Source organism: Chiloscyllium plagiosum, unplaced genomic scaffold, assembly GCF_037043375.1.
Source record: "Chiloscyllium plagiosum isolate Xiang-an unplaced genomic scaffold, Cpla_swu_hap1 HiC_scaffold_2, whole genome shotgun sequence".
NCBI lineage: Eukaryota > Metazoa > Chordata > Chondrichthyes > Orectolobiformes > Hemiscylliidae > Chiloscyllium > Chiloscyllium plagiosum.
Genome location: NW_028270140.1, coordinates 86,298,259 through 86,314,604, shown reverse-complemented (window position 1 = coordinate 86,314,604; position 16,346 = coordinate 86,298,259). Strand labels below are relative to the sequence as shown.

General features: G+C 36.3%; 1 protein-coding gene across 3 annotated transcripts in view; it reads left to right on the top strand.

Annotated features, from left to right (window-relative positions):
• Positions 1-16,346, top strand: part of dmxl1 (Dmx like 1) — a 233,485-nt gene that overhangs the window by 150,740 nt on the left and 66,399 nt on the right. For 2 of the 3 annotated variants that reach the window (XM_043711450.2, XM_043711440.2), the window contains exons 26-29: positions 5,068-5,144; positions 8,985-9,112; positions 9,757-10,005; positions 13,276-13,389. In XM_043711450.2, coding sequence (XP_043567385.2) covers positions 5,068-5,144; positions 8,985-9,112; positions 9,757-10,005; positions 13,276-13,389 — 568 coding nt within the window. The remainder of the gene's footprint in view (positions 1-5,067; positions 5,145-8,984; positions 9,113-9,756; positions 10,006-13,275; positions 13,390-16,346) is intronic. The other variant, XM_043711459.2, reaches the window with a different exon arrangement.

Below are 16,346 nucleotides of genomic sequence, written 5' to 3'. Positions count from 1 at the left end.
GTTTGTAGATCCAGCAAAAACTCTCAGATTAGTGATGAACAAGAATTGAAATAACAATGCATCAATGGTGCTGTGTGCAGCTAGCTCCAAATTACGTATGACAGAACTTCATACCTATCTTTAATATTTTGAGATGTGAATCTCAGTGATTAGTTGTTTCTGCAGCTCTAAAATGAGAGTTGCGTTTGGTTCCTGCCAAAGGTATAACAGTGGTTTAGTGTTTTAGGAACATAAGAGCAGGGTTAGTGTAGTCAGCCCCTTGAGCTTCTTCTGTTATTCAATGAGATCATGGCTGAACAGTGACCTAATTCTATATACCAACCTTTAGCCCATATTCCTTACACTTTTGTTAGCAAAGCTGTTAACTATCTCAGATTTAGAATTAACAACTGATCCAGCATCAACTGCCATTTGTGGAACATCTACCAATCTTTGTATACAGAGTGCTTCCTAACATCTTTCCTCAATAGTTGGGCCCTAATTTTTTAGACTCTGCCCCTGATTCTAGAATCTTCAGCCAGTGGAAATAGTTTATTTACCCAGCTTTTTCCTGTTAAAATTTTGAAAACTTCAATGATATCACCCCTTAACTTTCTAAATTCTATCAAACAAAATTGTATAATCTCTCCTCAAACTTAACTCCTGAAGTCTGGGTACCGTTTTTCAAATCTACGTTGCACTCCCTCCAAGGTCAAAATATACTTAAGATGTGGTGCTCGGATCCGCTGAAGCGTTTCAAGTGGGATCTAACCAGGATTTTCTGTATGAAATTTGATGAATACAATAGAAATTGAAGTATATAGGGTTTGAGATCATTGAAAATTTGCAATATATCCTAAAAGACATGGAGTATGGTACAAATTGATAGCACCTCTTTCGAATGTACTGTGACGTTATTAAATCCCAGCTCTCGGAAGAGAGAAGTTAGAGATTACTATTTTCCCCACAAGATGGGTTACTTCTTTTGAAATGTTTTTGATTCTCCATATTTGCTTTCTCTATTAACTTGTTTTCCCTTGATTCGTGTGATAACGCATTTGTAGTGAAAGTATTTAAATTTTAAAGCCAAGAGCAAACATACCTTGGATATAATACACAACATCTCTAGAGGAAATAAATCTGTCCTCTGACTTGACCATTATCATGAGGGGTAGCCAATTCATCATTCATTTTTAGCTAAGAGGATATGGAAAACAAAGTTTGCTTGTGTCATTGTATATAAGGCTGTTTACTTGCACACACATTTATCTTTTTTATATTTATTGAGCACTTATGCTTGGGCCTGATTTTTTTTAATGTGGTCTCTGATCTATCGGTTCATCCACAGCAGAGTTAAGACTTAGAGTTTATCTAAACCTACATATTTCCACAATTTCTGTCCCTCATTCCAAACAACACCAGTGTCACATCTTCCAGTGGCATTCATACTAACCTCGCCAGCACAGCTAACCATTTACATTTCCCCATATCTCTTAATCACTGTTCTTCAACTTGATGCTGACATCAACTCTGGTTGAGTAGTTTCTACTGTGGATTTTATGGTGACTGAAACAGATCAGTTTAGATTTGGCGCTGAGGTTAGAGTTTTTCATCTAGATGGTATTCAATATTTGCCCTGATGAAGTGGATAACTATTGTCAGGTGGTCATTTGTATCATGCAGTCCTTCACAAAACTTTGCTTTACCTTGGTTTGAATTTTGAAGTTGTCGCTTTCAGATCTCTTGTTCAGGTAGTTATAGTTATCAGGGAAGCAGTGCAGGATTGTGAGTTTCTTAGATATCCGAATCTCTGAGGTACAGTCCATGGAACCTTGCAATTTTTTTTAATCATTCACAGGGTGTGGGCATTGCTGGCTGGGTCAACATTTATTGCCCAGCCTTAGTTGCCCTCCATATGCTGGGGAACTGCTGCAGTCCATGTAGTGCAGGTAGATCCATAGTACCTTTTAGAGAAGAATTTCTGGGATTTTGACCTAGCATCGCTAAAAGAATGGCAGTATATTTCCAAGTCAGGATGGTGAGAGACTTGTGGGAGGGGAACTTGCAGATAGTGACGTTCCCATATTTTTTATGACCTTGTCCTTATGGATAGTAGTGGTCATGGGATTGGAGGTTGCTGACCAAGGAACTCCTGAATTTCTGCAATGAATATTTTATATGGTTTACACTACTGTTTGTAAGCATCAGTGACAGAGGAAATGAATTTTTGTAGTTGTTTCATGTTTGCTGTATTCAAATAGCTGTCACTTTTATCTACAAAGGAAGCAACTTGTAATTAATTCAGAAGTAATTAATTGAGATGTGTTTTACAGTACTTCAGGATATCTTGTTATAGACAAGGCTCTACAGAAATACAGATAGTTGTTGAAATGACCTGAAAGCATAATGATCTAGTTGGTACTCATTAATTTAAATTTCATGAAGAAATAACAGAATTAATGTACACTTGTCCCATTTCACAACTATTGGATCGACATGCTTACAGTTACTACTGGCTAAAAGGCCAACAGCTTCCTTGGGATAATCCACACACTCAAAACATTTAAGCAGTCAATCTTTTTACATGTCTGAATTTGTCCATTTCTTTGCTTCCTAACATGTCATAACCTCTGGGCAATAGCTTCAACATACAATTGAACTGAAGTGTTATGTTTTTGTGATTTTGCTACTTGTAGGGTAACATTTAAACTGATACAAGAAAGTCCAGACAACTAAATTCGAACAGTACTGTAACAAAATAAAGTCAATTTTGACTAGAAGTGTAGTACTGGAGTACAGTTGATTAACATTTAGTAGAGGATGGCACAGAATTGAATAAATGATCTCAAACAAAATATCATATGTTTTGGAATGGTGCAATACAAACAAAACTTAGTGTTGCCCTTCATGTTATGAGACAGACTGTTATGTTGCCTTCAGTGCCATTGTGACGTGTAGTACATTGTTGAAATTGTTTTTTTTTTAAAGTAAAGGCAAGTTGCTGTTGGTCAGTTCCAAAAGATCAGCTAGTCATTCTGGAACAGTGGCCTTAAACCAGCATTACTCAGATAACATCACTCCAGAGCTGTGTGGTGTTAATGACAGGAGTGTCCGCACATTAAGGCCAACAATTCTGTTTTTAATTCAGTTCAGAAGAACTGAGGAATCAGTACAGAAGCATTTTTTTAAGTTGAATTCAGGGACTCTCGCAGGTGAACTCAGAAGCAGTTCTGAATTTCTCGACTGGTAGAGGATTTTTAGTTCCATTTCACGCAATCCAGTCACCCCAGCAAAAGTATCTTGTCAGTGCAGCTTTAAGGCATTGAATAGTGAGTGCAGATTGCCCCAAGGCAGATGGCAGCCTTTTAGCCAATGTTGGATGCAAGCATGTCGATCCAATACCTGTGAAATAGGACAACAGTATATTAATTGTTATTTCTTCGTTGTTGAAATTTAAGTTGATGAGCACCAAGTACTTCATTATGCTTTCAGGTCACTGTTCATGAGTAAACAACAACGAAACATAAATCTGGAGCCCCTGAATGACAATGAGCAAACAGAGGCTGAAGGTACCACTGTTCTGTCTGTGACTCACCTTGTTGATTTGGAAGTTTTTGACATTATTTTGATAAAACAGAAGATTAAGGGATAATCTTACTGAAAGATACTAATGGGGCTTGACAGGGTAAATGTTCAGAAGACTTCTCCACGAGTCGGGGAGTCTTGAACAAGGGAACATAGTTACAGAATTAGGAGGTGCTCATTTAAAACTGAGAAGTAAAGGAATTTCTTCTGAAGGTAACGAGAGTCTGGAGTTGTCTACTTCAAAGAGTTGTGGATGCTTGGTTATTTAAAGAGGAGGTATATAGATTTTTGAAATTTTAGGGAGTTGACAGCTCTTCTATGTTGGCACAAGAAAGGAGTTGCAGCTGGATAATCAGCCATGATTTTGATGACTGGAAGGACAGGGGTTTGAAGGGTCGAATGACCCTACTCTTATTTTGATTTCTTTTGTTGTGTCATCATTTTGGTCATGATTAAGCACCTGCATCCCATGTGTTGATTTTAATGATAGAGCAGATTTGCAGAGAGGTTTTGATTTCATTTTTGAAATGTTTGTTCCTATATGAATGGACTTCTGGCGCAAATCTGTGAAGCCCTTGTTTTGAACCAAGCCTTCGAAAGACATATCCTATCCATCTCCACTGATGTGAAACTGTTATGGCTTCTATCCTGCATGATTGCCTCATGGAGGTCACTTGTGTTTATTCTTTTCTTCTACCATTTTACTTGCATGAACATTCTAAAACCGCATTAATGTTAATCTAATCATAATATGATGAATGCAAGTAGTTCAAATTCTTCCAGACTTCAATGATGCTGAAAAACTGATTACTGGAGGCCACCGACGTGTCACATTTAATTCTGTTGTTCTCTCTCTACAAATACTTCCATTCGGAGTGTTGACAGCATTTTTTGTTATTATCTTTCATTCTTGTTCTTCAATTATCTATTTTTGTACAGGGTGTCACTGAATTATAAGCTGTTATATTTTGGAACATGATCCCAAACAGGGATTGACTTTTAAAGACTAAAGATATGAGCATTTCCTGTGGTTGCACACAGCTGCTTCATACTGTCCTGAATTGTATTTCAACTTAGAAACTGATTCCAGAACAGAACCCTTTCACAACCTGGGGATTATCTGTATAAGTAAACAGTTAGTGTGACATAGTCTGACTAATTTTATAACTACACTTCTGGAATGGCTTGTGCAGCTTTAAAACCTTAGGGCTCAGATGTCTACAATCTTTCATTAGCTTACCACTCGTGTTTTGAATTGGCTGTTAGGAATTAAATGATAAGGAAAACAAAATGTCCTTTATAATTTTATTGGCACATTAATATGATTTAACATATGAATAAAGAATGTATTTCATTTCACAATTATGTCATCTTGTGTTTTCAAACCAAATATTTGTAAACTTTGTGCTTAAAATAGAAGGTTGAATTTCTAGAATTATTAGTAGCAGTTAGAATCATAGTATAGCTTCAACTGGATACTTGATGCTTATTTTTTTCTTTCAGATCTATGTAATGCACACTGTGGCAGCTTCTCTGTCTGCATGCCTGTACCAATGCCTTTGTGATGGCCATTATTATGGGTAAGTAGAAATGGCGTATATTGAGGCAGAACATTTTTGATTATTTTATCCCTTTTTCCCTACTCATGTCAACATTCACCCTTAAAGCATGCTAATTTCATGAGTGCCAGGCAATGAGCAATATCTGGTACCAAACTTGGTTGAATTTTTTAAAGAAGTAACAAAGAGGATTGAGGGCAGAACAGTGGACATGATCTATATGGTGTTGACAAGGTTCCTCATGGTAGACTGGCTAGTAAGGTTAGATCACACAGAATAGAGGGAGAGCTAACTATTTGATACAGAACAGGCTTGAAGGCAGAAGACAGAGGGTGATGGTGAAGGGTTGCTTTTCAGACTGGAGGGCTGTGAGCAGTGGTGTGCAGCAAGAATTGGTGCTGGGCCTGCTACTTTTTTTGTCATTGAAATAAATGACTTGGATGTGAACATAGGTAGTATGGTTAGTAAGTTTACAGGTGGCACCATAATTAGAGGCATAGTGAACAGTGAAGAAGATTACCTCAGAGTACAAGGGGATCTTGATCAGATGGGCCAATAGTCTGAGGAGTGGCAGATGGAGTTTAATTTAGATAAATGTGAGCAGTGAGGTGCTAAGTTTTGGAAAGGCAAATCAGGGCAGAACTTATACATGTAAGGTTCAAGGGAATGTTCCTGAACAGAGACCTTGGAGTGCAAGTTCATTACTCCTTGAAAGTGGAATCACTGGTAGATAGGATAGTGTAAAAGGCATTTGGTATGCTTTCCTTTTATTGGTTAGTGCATTGAATATAGGAATTGGGAGGTCATGTTACATTGGTTAGGCCACTGTATGCAATTTTGGTCTCCCGGCTATAGGAAGGATGTTATGAAAGTTGAAAGGATTCGAAAAAGAAGACTGTCAAGGATATGGCCAGGGTTGGAGGGTTTGAGCTACAGAGAGAGGCTGAATAGACTAGGGCTACTTTCCATCGTGCAAGGGAGGCTGAGGGGTAACCTTGTAGAGGTTTATAAGATCACGAGGGGCATGGATAGGATAAATAGACAAAGTCTTTTCCTGGGATGGGGAGCCAGAACTAGAGGGCATAGGTTTAGGATGAAAGGGGAAAGATCTAAAAGGGACCTAAGGGACATCTGTTTCCACACACAGTGATGAGTGTTTGGAATGAGCTGCTAGAGGTGATTAAATTACACCATTTAAAAGGCATTTATGTGTGATTAAAAAGGTTTTAGAGAGATGTGGGCCAAATGCTGGCAAATGGGACTTGATTAATTTAGGATATCTGGTCGGTATGGAAGAGTTGGCCCAAAGGGTCTGTTTCTGTGCTGTATATCTCTGAATCTAAGGTTATTTTGCAAGCGGTGATTCTTCAAGGAAGATGTGATTTTTGTGTAGAATCAGTGTATGTGCACATACATGCCCCCACCTTTTGGCATAGTTTCTTAGTGAATCCTGGGTAATTTTTTTCCTTTACTTATCTGAAAGAAGGCTGAGGCTAAAGCATCCTGCAGTGACCTTGGCATGAAACTCTGGATATGTTTGACTTGTTTAAGTGCTAACTTGATTCAAATGCACTGAATTATAGACTAATTCTGATTAAGATAATCCACAATGAATATGATTTCTTTCAAACTTTGCACAAGAGGTCCCTTGAGCTCAGAGCACTCATGGTGCTAAGAAATCTTTAAAATCTTTACTTAGTTTCATTTTTTAAATCTCTGTCCTATCAATCCATATTGAAATTTGTTAGATATTCATTGTGTACTGTCTGTTCCTGTTGGATATACATTCTCTGGTGTACTTATTGATTCTATTTGTTGTACTTTGAGTGGTCCATTTGCTTAACCTATGTTCTCATCAATTTATTTTTCTTCATTTGGTGATCATGTTCTCCCTGCTCACTCCCCTTCCCGCTTGCTCTCCCATTTGATTGTGTGCAATTGGTCTGCTCTTAGTTCTATATTTTTTCCTTCACTTTCAACCAAGTGCCTTCCCTTCCTCTTCTATTTAACAACTGAACGTTACCTGCCACATCTTGACTGGCCTATATTAATTCACTAGTATTCTCCGCTCCAATCATCTAGTTACTGCAACTTGTGTTTTAATGCTCTGTCAGATGGCTTTCTTTTCTTGCTCATCACTGTAATTAAAATCAATGCTCATTCAACTGTACACACAATGAATTATTTGAATATTGTGTGGGAACCAGAACTGCACACTAAAGGAAGGATGTTGCCTGTATTGGAGTGTATCAGCTATAAGGAGATGTTGGACAAACCTTTGCTAGAGTGTCAGAGGCTGAGGGGTGACCAGAAATATTGAAAATTGAGAGACATGGGTAGGGTGTATAGTTGGCGTCTTTTTCCCAGGGTGGAAATGTCAAATATTGGAGCCATAGGTTTATGATGAGAGGAGAAATGTTTACAGGAGATGTGTGAGGAAAGTTTGTTTTTTCAACCGAGGTTGATGGGTGTCTGGACCACACTGTCAGGGGAGATGGCAGAAGCAGTTACGTTAGCAAAGTTTAAGGTGCATTTAGACAGACACATGAACAGATAGGAAATTGTGGGATACAGTCCATGTGTTGGCAGATAGGATTGTTCTGGAATGGCACAATGATCAACGCTGATAGGGTAGGCTGAAAGGCCCATTCCTATGCTGTACTGTTCTGTGTTCTAATTAAAAATTGAAGTACATAATTATGTATCTTCCACAACCCCATTACTATGTTCTCTGTCTCTGTTTCACTGTCCCCTTTAATAATTTCCTTCACTGGACCTGTTTTTTGTTTGCCCCATAGTTCCCTGAACACACTTCTCACCAATTCTGTGTCTTTTCCTCCTCCTCTCCATTTCCCCCACAAAAAAAACTACAGTCATCTCCATCCCTGGCCCTGTGTTTCACTCTTTTCCTCCACCTTTTGCCCCTCTATTTCATGTGTGTACTTATCTGTTCAATTTACCATTCTCTCCTATGTTTCTTCACTATACTGTCACAACTTTTGCCCACCCTTCCCTAAACCTCACCCAAACTAAATTATATGCCTCTTGGTCTACGGCACTGTATTGCACTCATGCTGCAATCATGGAACTTCTGGGCCTGTTCACAAGTCCACCAACCATTGTTCTTAATGTTTTTATCAACAAATTTAGGACAGCTTTGTGTAAATCTCTTTAATGCTTACCTACTTGTTAATTAAAATTGATGTTAGAAGTTAGAAATACCTCTCATCCTCTCTTCCATCCACCCATTCCTACTCTCATGATTTCACTAGTCATTTTAATCTCTAAGTACCTTTGTATACATCACTGCTTGACATGCTGTTTGTTTTCTTTATTCCCTTCTTGACCTGAGGCTCTGTGGGTTGGTAATCATTCTGAGGATCAGCTAATGCTTCAGTGAAAGAAAAGCAAAACATGTGTTAATGCAAACATTTCAGAACTAGTGGCCACTTCTAAACCTTACAGTCAATTAATATCTTTTGAGGTATGGTCACTTTTGTAAATTTAGAAAACAGCTGTGAATTTGCACACCGTAAACTCCCATGAATTGAATTGTAGTAATGGTCAGATAACTGTTCTTGTTATGTTAACTGAAGTATAAATATTGAGCAGACACCAGGGATAATTCCTACACACTTGATAGAAATTTTGTCATATGGACTTGTATGTCTATTTAAGAGGACTTCCCCTCTGACAGCGCAACATTTTGTCAGCACTACTCTGCAATGTCACCTTGGATTTTTGTAGTCTGATCCTTGGAGTGAACATTGAAACTAGAAATGTATGGCTTAGAAGCAACAGTGGTACCAGCTTAGCCATGGCTGAAACATGAAAGTCAACTCATGTTAATTTATTTTCCAGTTCTTCATATGCAAACCAGTTCACTGGGATGGTATACCAGAGTTTTCTGTTTGCGCAGCAACGTTCAAACAGAGCAGCAAGTTTAGATGGTACAATAACTCCCAACACTTCTCCAGACCAGTGGCCAGGTAATAGCTATATATACTTCTGTTCAGCAGATGTATTGTTGAACTTAAAATTGCTTATTGTGTTTGACTTACCTTACCATAGAATATACTGTTGCAAATTTGAAGGTGGGTGGAAAAATCCACACAGTTGACTTGCTACCATATGTATCCTACCCTTTCAAGCCAGTTGATCTTTGTTCTGGAAAAGTTTTTATTCTTCATGATTCATAGGCTACTGATTTCTTCAAATGAATAATTGTCATCTTATCTGCATGCTTTTTCTACATTTATTACTGTCTCTAGCATTAGTCAATAGTGTTCCCTTTTAGGATGAGAGATAATGAAAAAATACAAAGGAACACAGTATTTCCACAATATATTCCTTTTTAAAAGCTAAGTTTGGATACATCTTTGTCAAAGAAATCTGAAATACAGTAGTCCCCCCAGATCTGTGGGGGATACGTTCCAAGACCACAGATAGTAGCAACCCCATTAATTTAAATGGGAAATCTATCTCCCCGGCAGCCCGCTAGTTCCTGGTTCTGGAATGTTCCATGTAGTATTTTCAGGCCGCAGCAAACTGGGGATAACTGATACTGCGGAAAACGATTCCGCAGATCTGGCATTCGCCTTGTACATTAATTTCTGAATATTTCAATTCACAGGTATAAAGGAACTAAATCATCTCTTGAATTCTGCTGGAGACGAGGATAAACCCAAACTGACAATCCTACTCTGTGAGGTATTGACAGCGGTTTACCTTAGTCTTTTTGTTCATGGCTTGGGAACGCACTCCAGCAATGAGCTATTCCGCCTTGTAGCTCATCCTCTCGATAGCAAAATGTGGGCTGCAGTTTTTGGGGGAGGTGTCCAGCAACCTCTGAAGAACCAAATCGAACCTAAATCTGTAACAGGTTTGTTAATTTATTTTTCTCACCTGCGTTCTATGTGAATGTTCTTCATGTAAATTTCTAATCTCATGTTTCAACAGCATCTATGCCGATCAGTGTGGTTGCAATCTCAAAATAAATTGACAATATTTTGAGTAGATCAGTCAATATTTAAGAATATTTCTTCGTTTCTTTCCAGCTGTAATGAGCAATTTCAGGCTGTTAACCTACCGTTTACCACTAGTGTTCCTGCAATTTATTTTTTCTGCTTGGACCTCCAAGGTCCATACACAGCAGCAGCTTCCATACTTGGAAGTCAATGCTGTGAATGACGTCAGTGTGCCGATTACTGTATACGGAGCCTCAGGTTCTCCGCCGCTTTGAGAAAATGTCGGCCACCTCCACTGAAAATTAAAGAAGCAGTTCTGTATTTTTAGCATTTTTTGTGCTAATTTGTTTCTCAACATTTAGTTTGACTACTTCGATTCTCACAAACCAAATTTTCATCTCTGTAGTTAAGCTATGAAATAACACTACATTCTAGTAAACACTTCGATGGTAGATAGTATTTTTCTTCCTGACATGTTCTTTACTGCTTTGTCTTTGTCATATTTGTGCTTAGAATTTCCTTAAATATAACTTGTCCTTAACTGAGTCATCAAAAATGTGAGTAATTTTTCTCAGTTTGATAAGTGCATCAACGAAGAAATTATTTAGTGAAATTTTACTATGTAGTTTGCTTTTGTTATGGAAAGTAACAGCTGAGTGTTGCTTATATTCTCAAATGGTTTTACCTTAAGGTTTTTTGCATTCATACTTCTGTAAATCAGCTTAATGAGAGATTTCTTAAATAATCTGAATTTTATTCTATTAATTTGAGTGGCAATTCAGTCTTCAGCTTATTACTCCTAGATCAATTTAAAATCCCTTATATTGCCGTTTTTTTTTTTTTGTTCTGTACTTCTCATACTGCTAAAGTTAATTGACAGAAGAGCTGAATGGATTCAATACTTTTTAAAAAAAAATAATGGTTCTGATCAGTTCACAATTGCATTGTGAAAGTTACATACTTTGTGCAGATGAATTAAAATTGCCATTAAATGTAGGATGGTCTGTAACCAGAAATGTTAAATAAGGCCCATTATCCGAACGAAACAGGTGGGGGGACTATTTTGTTTGCATAATCGAATGCTCAGATAATCGAATCCTCGGATAATCGATGCTCGGGTAATTGAAGTTTCTCTGTCTTGAGGAATAAATTAATAATTTATCTCAATTTCTAGTGGTAATGATATAGTTGAATATGAAGGGATGACAGCGAGGGGAACATGTTTTAGCACTTCTGTGCATGTTAGGGTGCAGATTCATAGTCAATGCAGAGATTCATTGCATTGTTGTGAACAGAAATCTGGCATCAGATTCAAAGTGAGATTGGGAAAATAGGTGAGAAAATTGTTTACTTATATTGTGTGATTACTTAGAAGTGGGGTCAAGAGTAAAATAAGATAAGCAGCAGTTTGTCCAGCATTTCGTGTCTCCTCCAGAGAATAGGAGCACAGCGGAAAAAAAATCAAGGTAATACATGTAAATAACGAAGCTTAGCAATCCAAGTTGCAATTCCTCAATCCTCAGGAAAGCAAAGTGGGACACTTCCAATTTGATCAAAGATGATGTGTGTAACTGGGCTGGAATCAATGAGGGAATATTTTTTTGTTGAAAAATGGCCACGGTCATACTGTGAACCTTTAAGAATTCATTTGTAAGCTATTGGTAATTTTCCATAACCCAATTTTCGTAATCTATCTTGTTGTATTCTTCTTTCCGGCATGTCCCACAGCATTCAATTTACTGGCTCAATCTTACAGCTTTATGCGTTTTATTTTTCCACAAATTCATTTGCAAAGGCATTACTGTGCTATCAAGGAGATAACTTTGAAATAAAAATGAAGTGGAGAAACTCAGCAGGTATTACAGCATTCTTTGGTTCTGGAGAAGTCATATTACACTCAATACTAACATTTTTTCTCCCTCCACAGATGCTCCCAGACCTGCTGAGTTTCTCCACCACTTTGTTTTTATGTTCGATCACCAACATCACAGTACTTGGCTTTTGAGGTAATTTTGCATGTCGCTATACATGTTCAGAGTCCCAAGAAACCCAGCCATTTTCCGCATGACCTGCTGTATCACTATTTACTGGTTATAAACTGAAAATTATTTGCAATTTGAGGCCACCTATTTACGACTGCAAAATTCAACTCAATGAATTTTTTCAAGTATTATTTTAAACTTCAGACATATCACTTTTTAAATTTAAAAGTGATCTTATTGCTAAACATGATGATTAAACTATTTAGATTTGACTTGATCTTTCAGGCATTGGATGAGGAAGTACAGTAACTTAAATTTTTTGAATGGTCAGTAGCAACTGATATGAATATAATGCAAAATTGAAAAAGTAATGTAACAGGTGCAAATTTGAACCGTACTAACTTAGTGTTATGCTGTATACATTAGATATAAAATTTCCTGATTGAGCTGTAAATTGTTCCTCAATATTTTACCATTTTTATGTTGTCGTAGTTAATCTTTTCAATGTAAATGTTATCACTCACCCAAGAACAGAGAGCGTGCCCATAGTCAGTGATTATATTCATGGTGAAGCAATCCTTTTATGAAAAATAAGTTATGTTAAAATGCATACTTTAGGAATTTCAAGAAAGTCGATGGCTATTGTTATGAAAATTTTGCATATAATGTTCCATAAAACCTGTAAACTATTGTCATACTTGGCCAAAAATTAATTTATTTCAGCAAAGCAAAGCATTGATATTTTCAAGCATTTCTATAGCATGTTATGCATTTCTTAAAGAAATAATTAAAATCAGGGTTATGTTCACAGATGTGTACATGAGTTTGACCATCAATTACTTAGTTAAAGGTAGTCTGGGTGAAAATCTGATATTTTATCCTGTATATGCTACTTCATGGTCTAAAAACTAGCTTAAAATAAAATGTTTGTTTTTAGTATTCATGTAGTAAGGAAACCAAAGATTCAAATGATTTACTGTAAGTTTCCAACCTTATCAAAACATGAATACTCCTTTAAAAAATTTTAAATTTGCATGTTTGTATCCATATTCTCCTTTCTTTTATTCGGCACTAACTCAGCACTTAGAAATAGTGATGTTCACAGAAATAAAAGCAATGAATGAGTGAGTTGCTCAGTATATATATATATATATTGCTTTCATGTTTTTCCAACAGCAGATTGATACTTGTCTATTTTGACAGGAAGGTGGTTACCTGAGCATAGTCAACAGCAGATAGTAATGTACTCCGTGGATTGTGTGGGGTTTTCAAAAGCTCTTGCAGTCTTCAATCCTGCGCGTTCTGCAAGTGCAGCAGGCAAGACTACTAGGACTAGAATATTTGCTTTAGCCTTTACATATGAAGCCATTACAAAGTAATGATTGTTATCATATTTTTGATTTATTACTGCTTTCGCAATGCATTGCTTTAGACAGTACGTGCGCATGATAGTTGAATTTCTAATGCTTTTTTATGTTTTATTTATTGTACGCTTCAACTAAGATGAACACTAAGTCTTTAGTTTGGAGCTTTAATAGAGCAGCCAGATTTTTTTCTTGTAAACTAAATTTGCTACAAACATTCCGGCAGAACTTTACCTTCGTGAACTGTTGAATGGTTTTCAACATCCGTTGGAATAGAATATTTCAGAATTTTTAACACAAAATAAGTTTTTCAAAAAAATCATATATTTACGTTAGTGCAATGATTACTCTTGCTTTCAATTATAAAATCAACATGAAATGCGATGTTTCATTATGTAATAGAAAGATGATTACATTATTTAATTCTGTTGAGGGTTACAAATTGTTTTCAAATTTTCAATCCAACTGGAATATATCAAATGGATCTGTGGGAGGTTGTCTTGTAATACTTATTTTTCTTCTGTTTGTCCACACTATGTTGATAGCCAGCATTTATTGCCTAGCCTTTATGTTGCACTGAGTACAGATTAGATTCCTCCACAGGTATGGCAAGTTCCTTTCTCTTAAGATCATGAGCGAACCAATTAGGTCCTCAACAAAAGTGAACAGTTTTTGTGGATGTAATTGAATTTACTTCATACCTTACTAAAATTGACCTTGGGTTTACTAGTCCTATGCCATAACCATTATTTTTATAATTCATAGAGCTGACTGAAATCAGTTTCAAACAAGTTATGATTACACCTAATCATAAGGCATATTTTTTAACTGTAAGTTCCTCAGTGCTTCACATTTTAAATGCTAGTATTTCATATTGCCCAATATTTTTCTCATAGCTTTTGCTGTTTTAAATATAAGCTTTCTGGCCTTTCTTGAAAACTGAATTGAAAATCAATGGCATAAATATTATAGAACATTTGCAACGTAGTCAGGAAAGTGAAAAAAAGATTGATTGAAAGGAAAGACGTTACTACCCCATTGAGTTAACTGTACCTATATATGAGCTATTAATAACTGAAGGAATTAAGCATGCTATACATAATAAAGCTTAATTGTACAAGTACTTTGCTGCACCCAAAGAAATTATTTGATTTTTATTTCAGATAAATTGTGTGTAAGAGGCTAAAGCAATATAAACTGCTATCAGAAAAGCCAATACATCTTAATTTACAAATCTAATAGTTTAAAATAGAAGTGTTAATTTGAGAAACAGCATATTTCACGTAAATTTTACAAAGATCAAAACATATTCTGCGATGCTAAGCTTACTAATGTAATTGGATTGTTCCATTGTGTTTTATTTGCACTTCAGTGATAAAGAAATAGGAGCATGCTGCAAATCATGAGGTACAGTGAGGAGATGCCATTGTCTCATTCCAGTGGTTCCCAATACTTTCTTAATTTTGAGACAAAACTGTTGAAGTACACTGGTCATTTGGCTTCAGTATATTTAACTTATAAATTCAAAACATTTTATCATGCAAATATTGAATAATTCTTGATTTTATAATCTCAAATGTTGACGTCAAGGTTAAGAAGTGACCAGTTTTAATTGTATAGGATGAGTAATAGCAAACTTAAATGAAAGGTTTATGCTCTTTTTTCTTATTTCTGATTGACTCTTTAGCTAACATTATTAAATTCTGTGAATGTATATTTTATGATTTGGGTTTGTTATCTTGGCCTTGCACAGTATTCTGAAAGCTCAGATGGTAAAATTAATTTTCAATAGTCAGTCAGAAACCTTTTTAATTTCATTTGATGTGCTTAATTTGAAGTCCATGCATAAGTGTTCTTTATTTTGTTTTTTATGGAGGAATTGGTGCATGCAATCTTCAATTTTTTTTGCAGTAAATCAGCTGAATCATTGCAGCATTTAAATTTAAATTGCTGTACAGATATTGAAACTGTATTTTAGCAGCATTAAATTCAGAAATATGGCAGTCCATTGTCCTAATGAAATTTCAGTCAGAACTTAAAATTGTTGTCTGGTATCTTATTTGGAAAGAATAGCTAGTTGTTCAATACTCTGAAAAGTTAGCTGCTTCCATGAATATTTGTCATGATGTTTTTGTAATATTATTATTTTTCTTATTCAATTGTGGGATGTTGGTGCTGCTAGCTAAGCCAACATCTATTGTGCACTCTTGATTGTCCTGCAGTTGTTGAGTGGCTTCCTTGGCCATCTCAGAGGACAACTTAGAGACATCTGCATTGCTCTGGGTCACATGGAGGTCAGACCAGATAAGAATTCCTTCTGTAAATGGTATCAGTGAAGACTTGGATTTTCAAAATAATCAACTCTGGTCATATATGGCTTTAATTCTGCATTTTGATTGAACTCCAATTTCGCCATCTGCTGTTGTGGAACTTAAACTTACATCCTCAGAACCTGGCCCATTGACATTACGTTTTTGCCACCACTAATAGATCTACCCTTGAACAGAGATGCTGATTGAAATCTGAAATCTTGCCACAAACTGGTACAAACATTTAGTGTTAGAATAAAAGAGAAATATTTTGGTGCTAGAATTCTGAAACGAACAATGCCTGAGAAACTCAGCAATTCTGGCAGCATCTGTGGAGAGAAACAGTTAATGTTGCAAATCCAATATGACTATTCAGAAAAGTTCGGAAGCAGACTCCTACAAGACTCAAAGTAACTCTTTCCGCAGATGCTGCCAGAACTGCTGAGTTTCTCCAATATTCTGTGTTAACCATTTAATGTTGATATTTCAAGATGCTTGTTATCAACTTTCAGCTTAAGAATTGGGTTTTGGAGTGGGTCAAACACAATTGTACTGTATTCTTTCATAAACAACACTCCTTTCTAATTTTTATGAAACATTT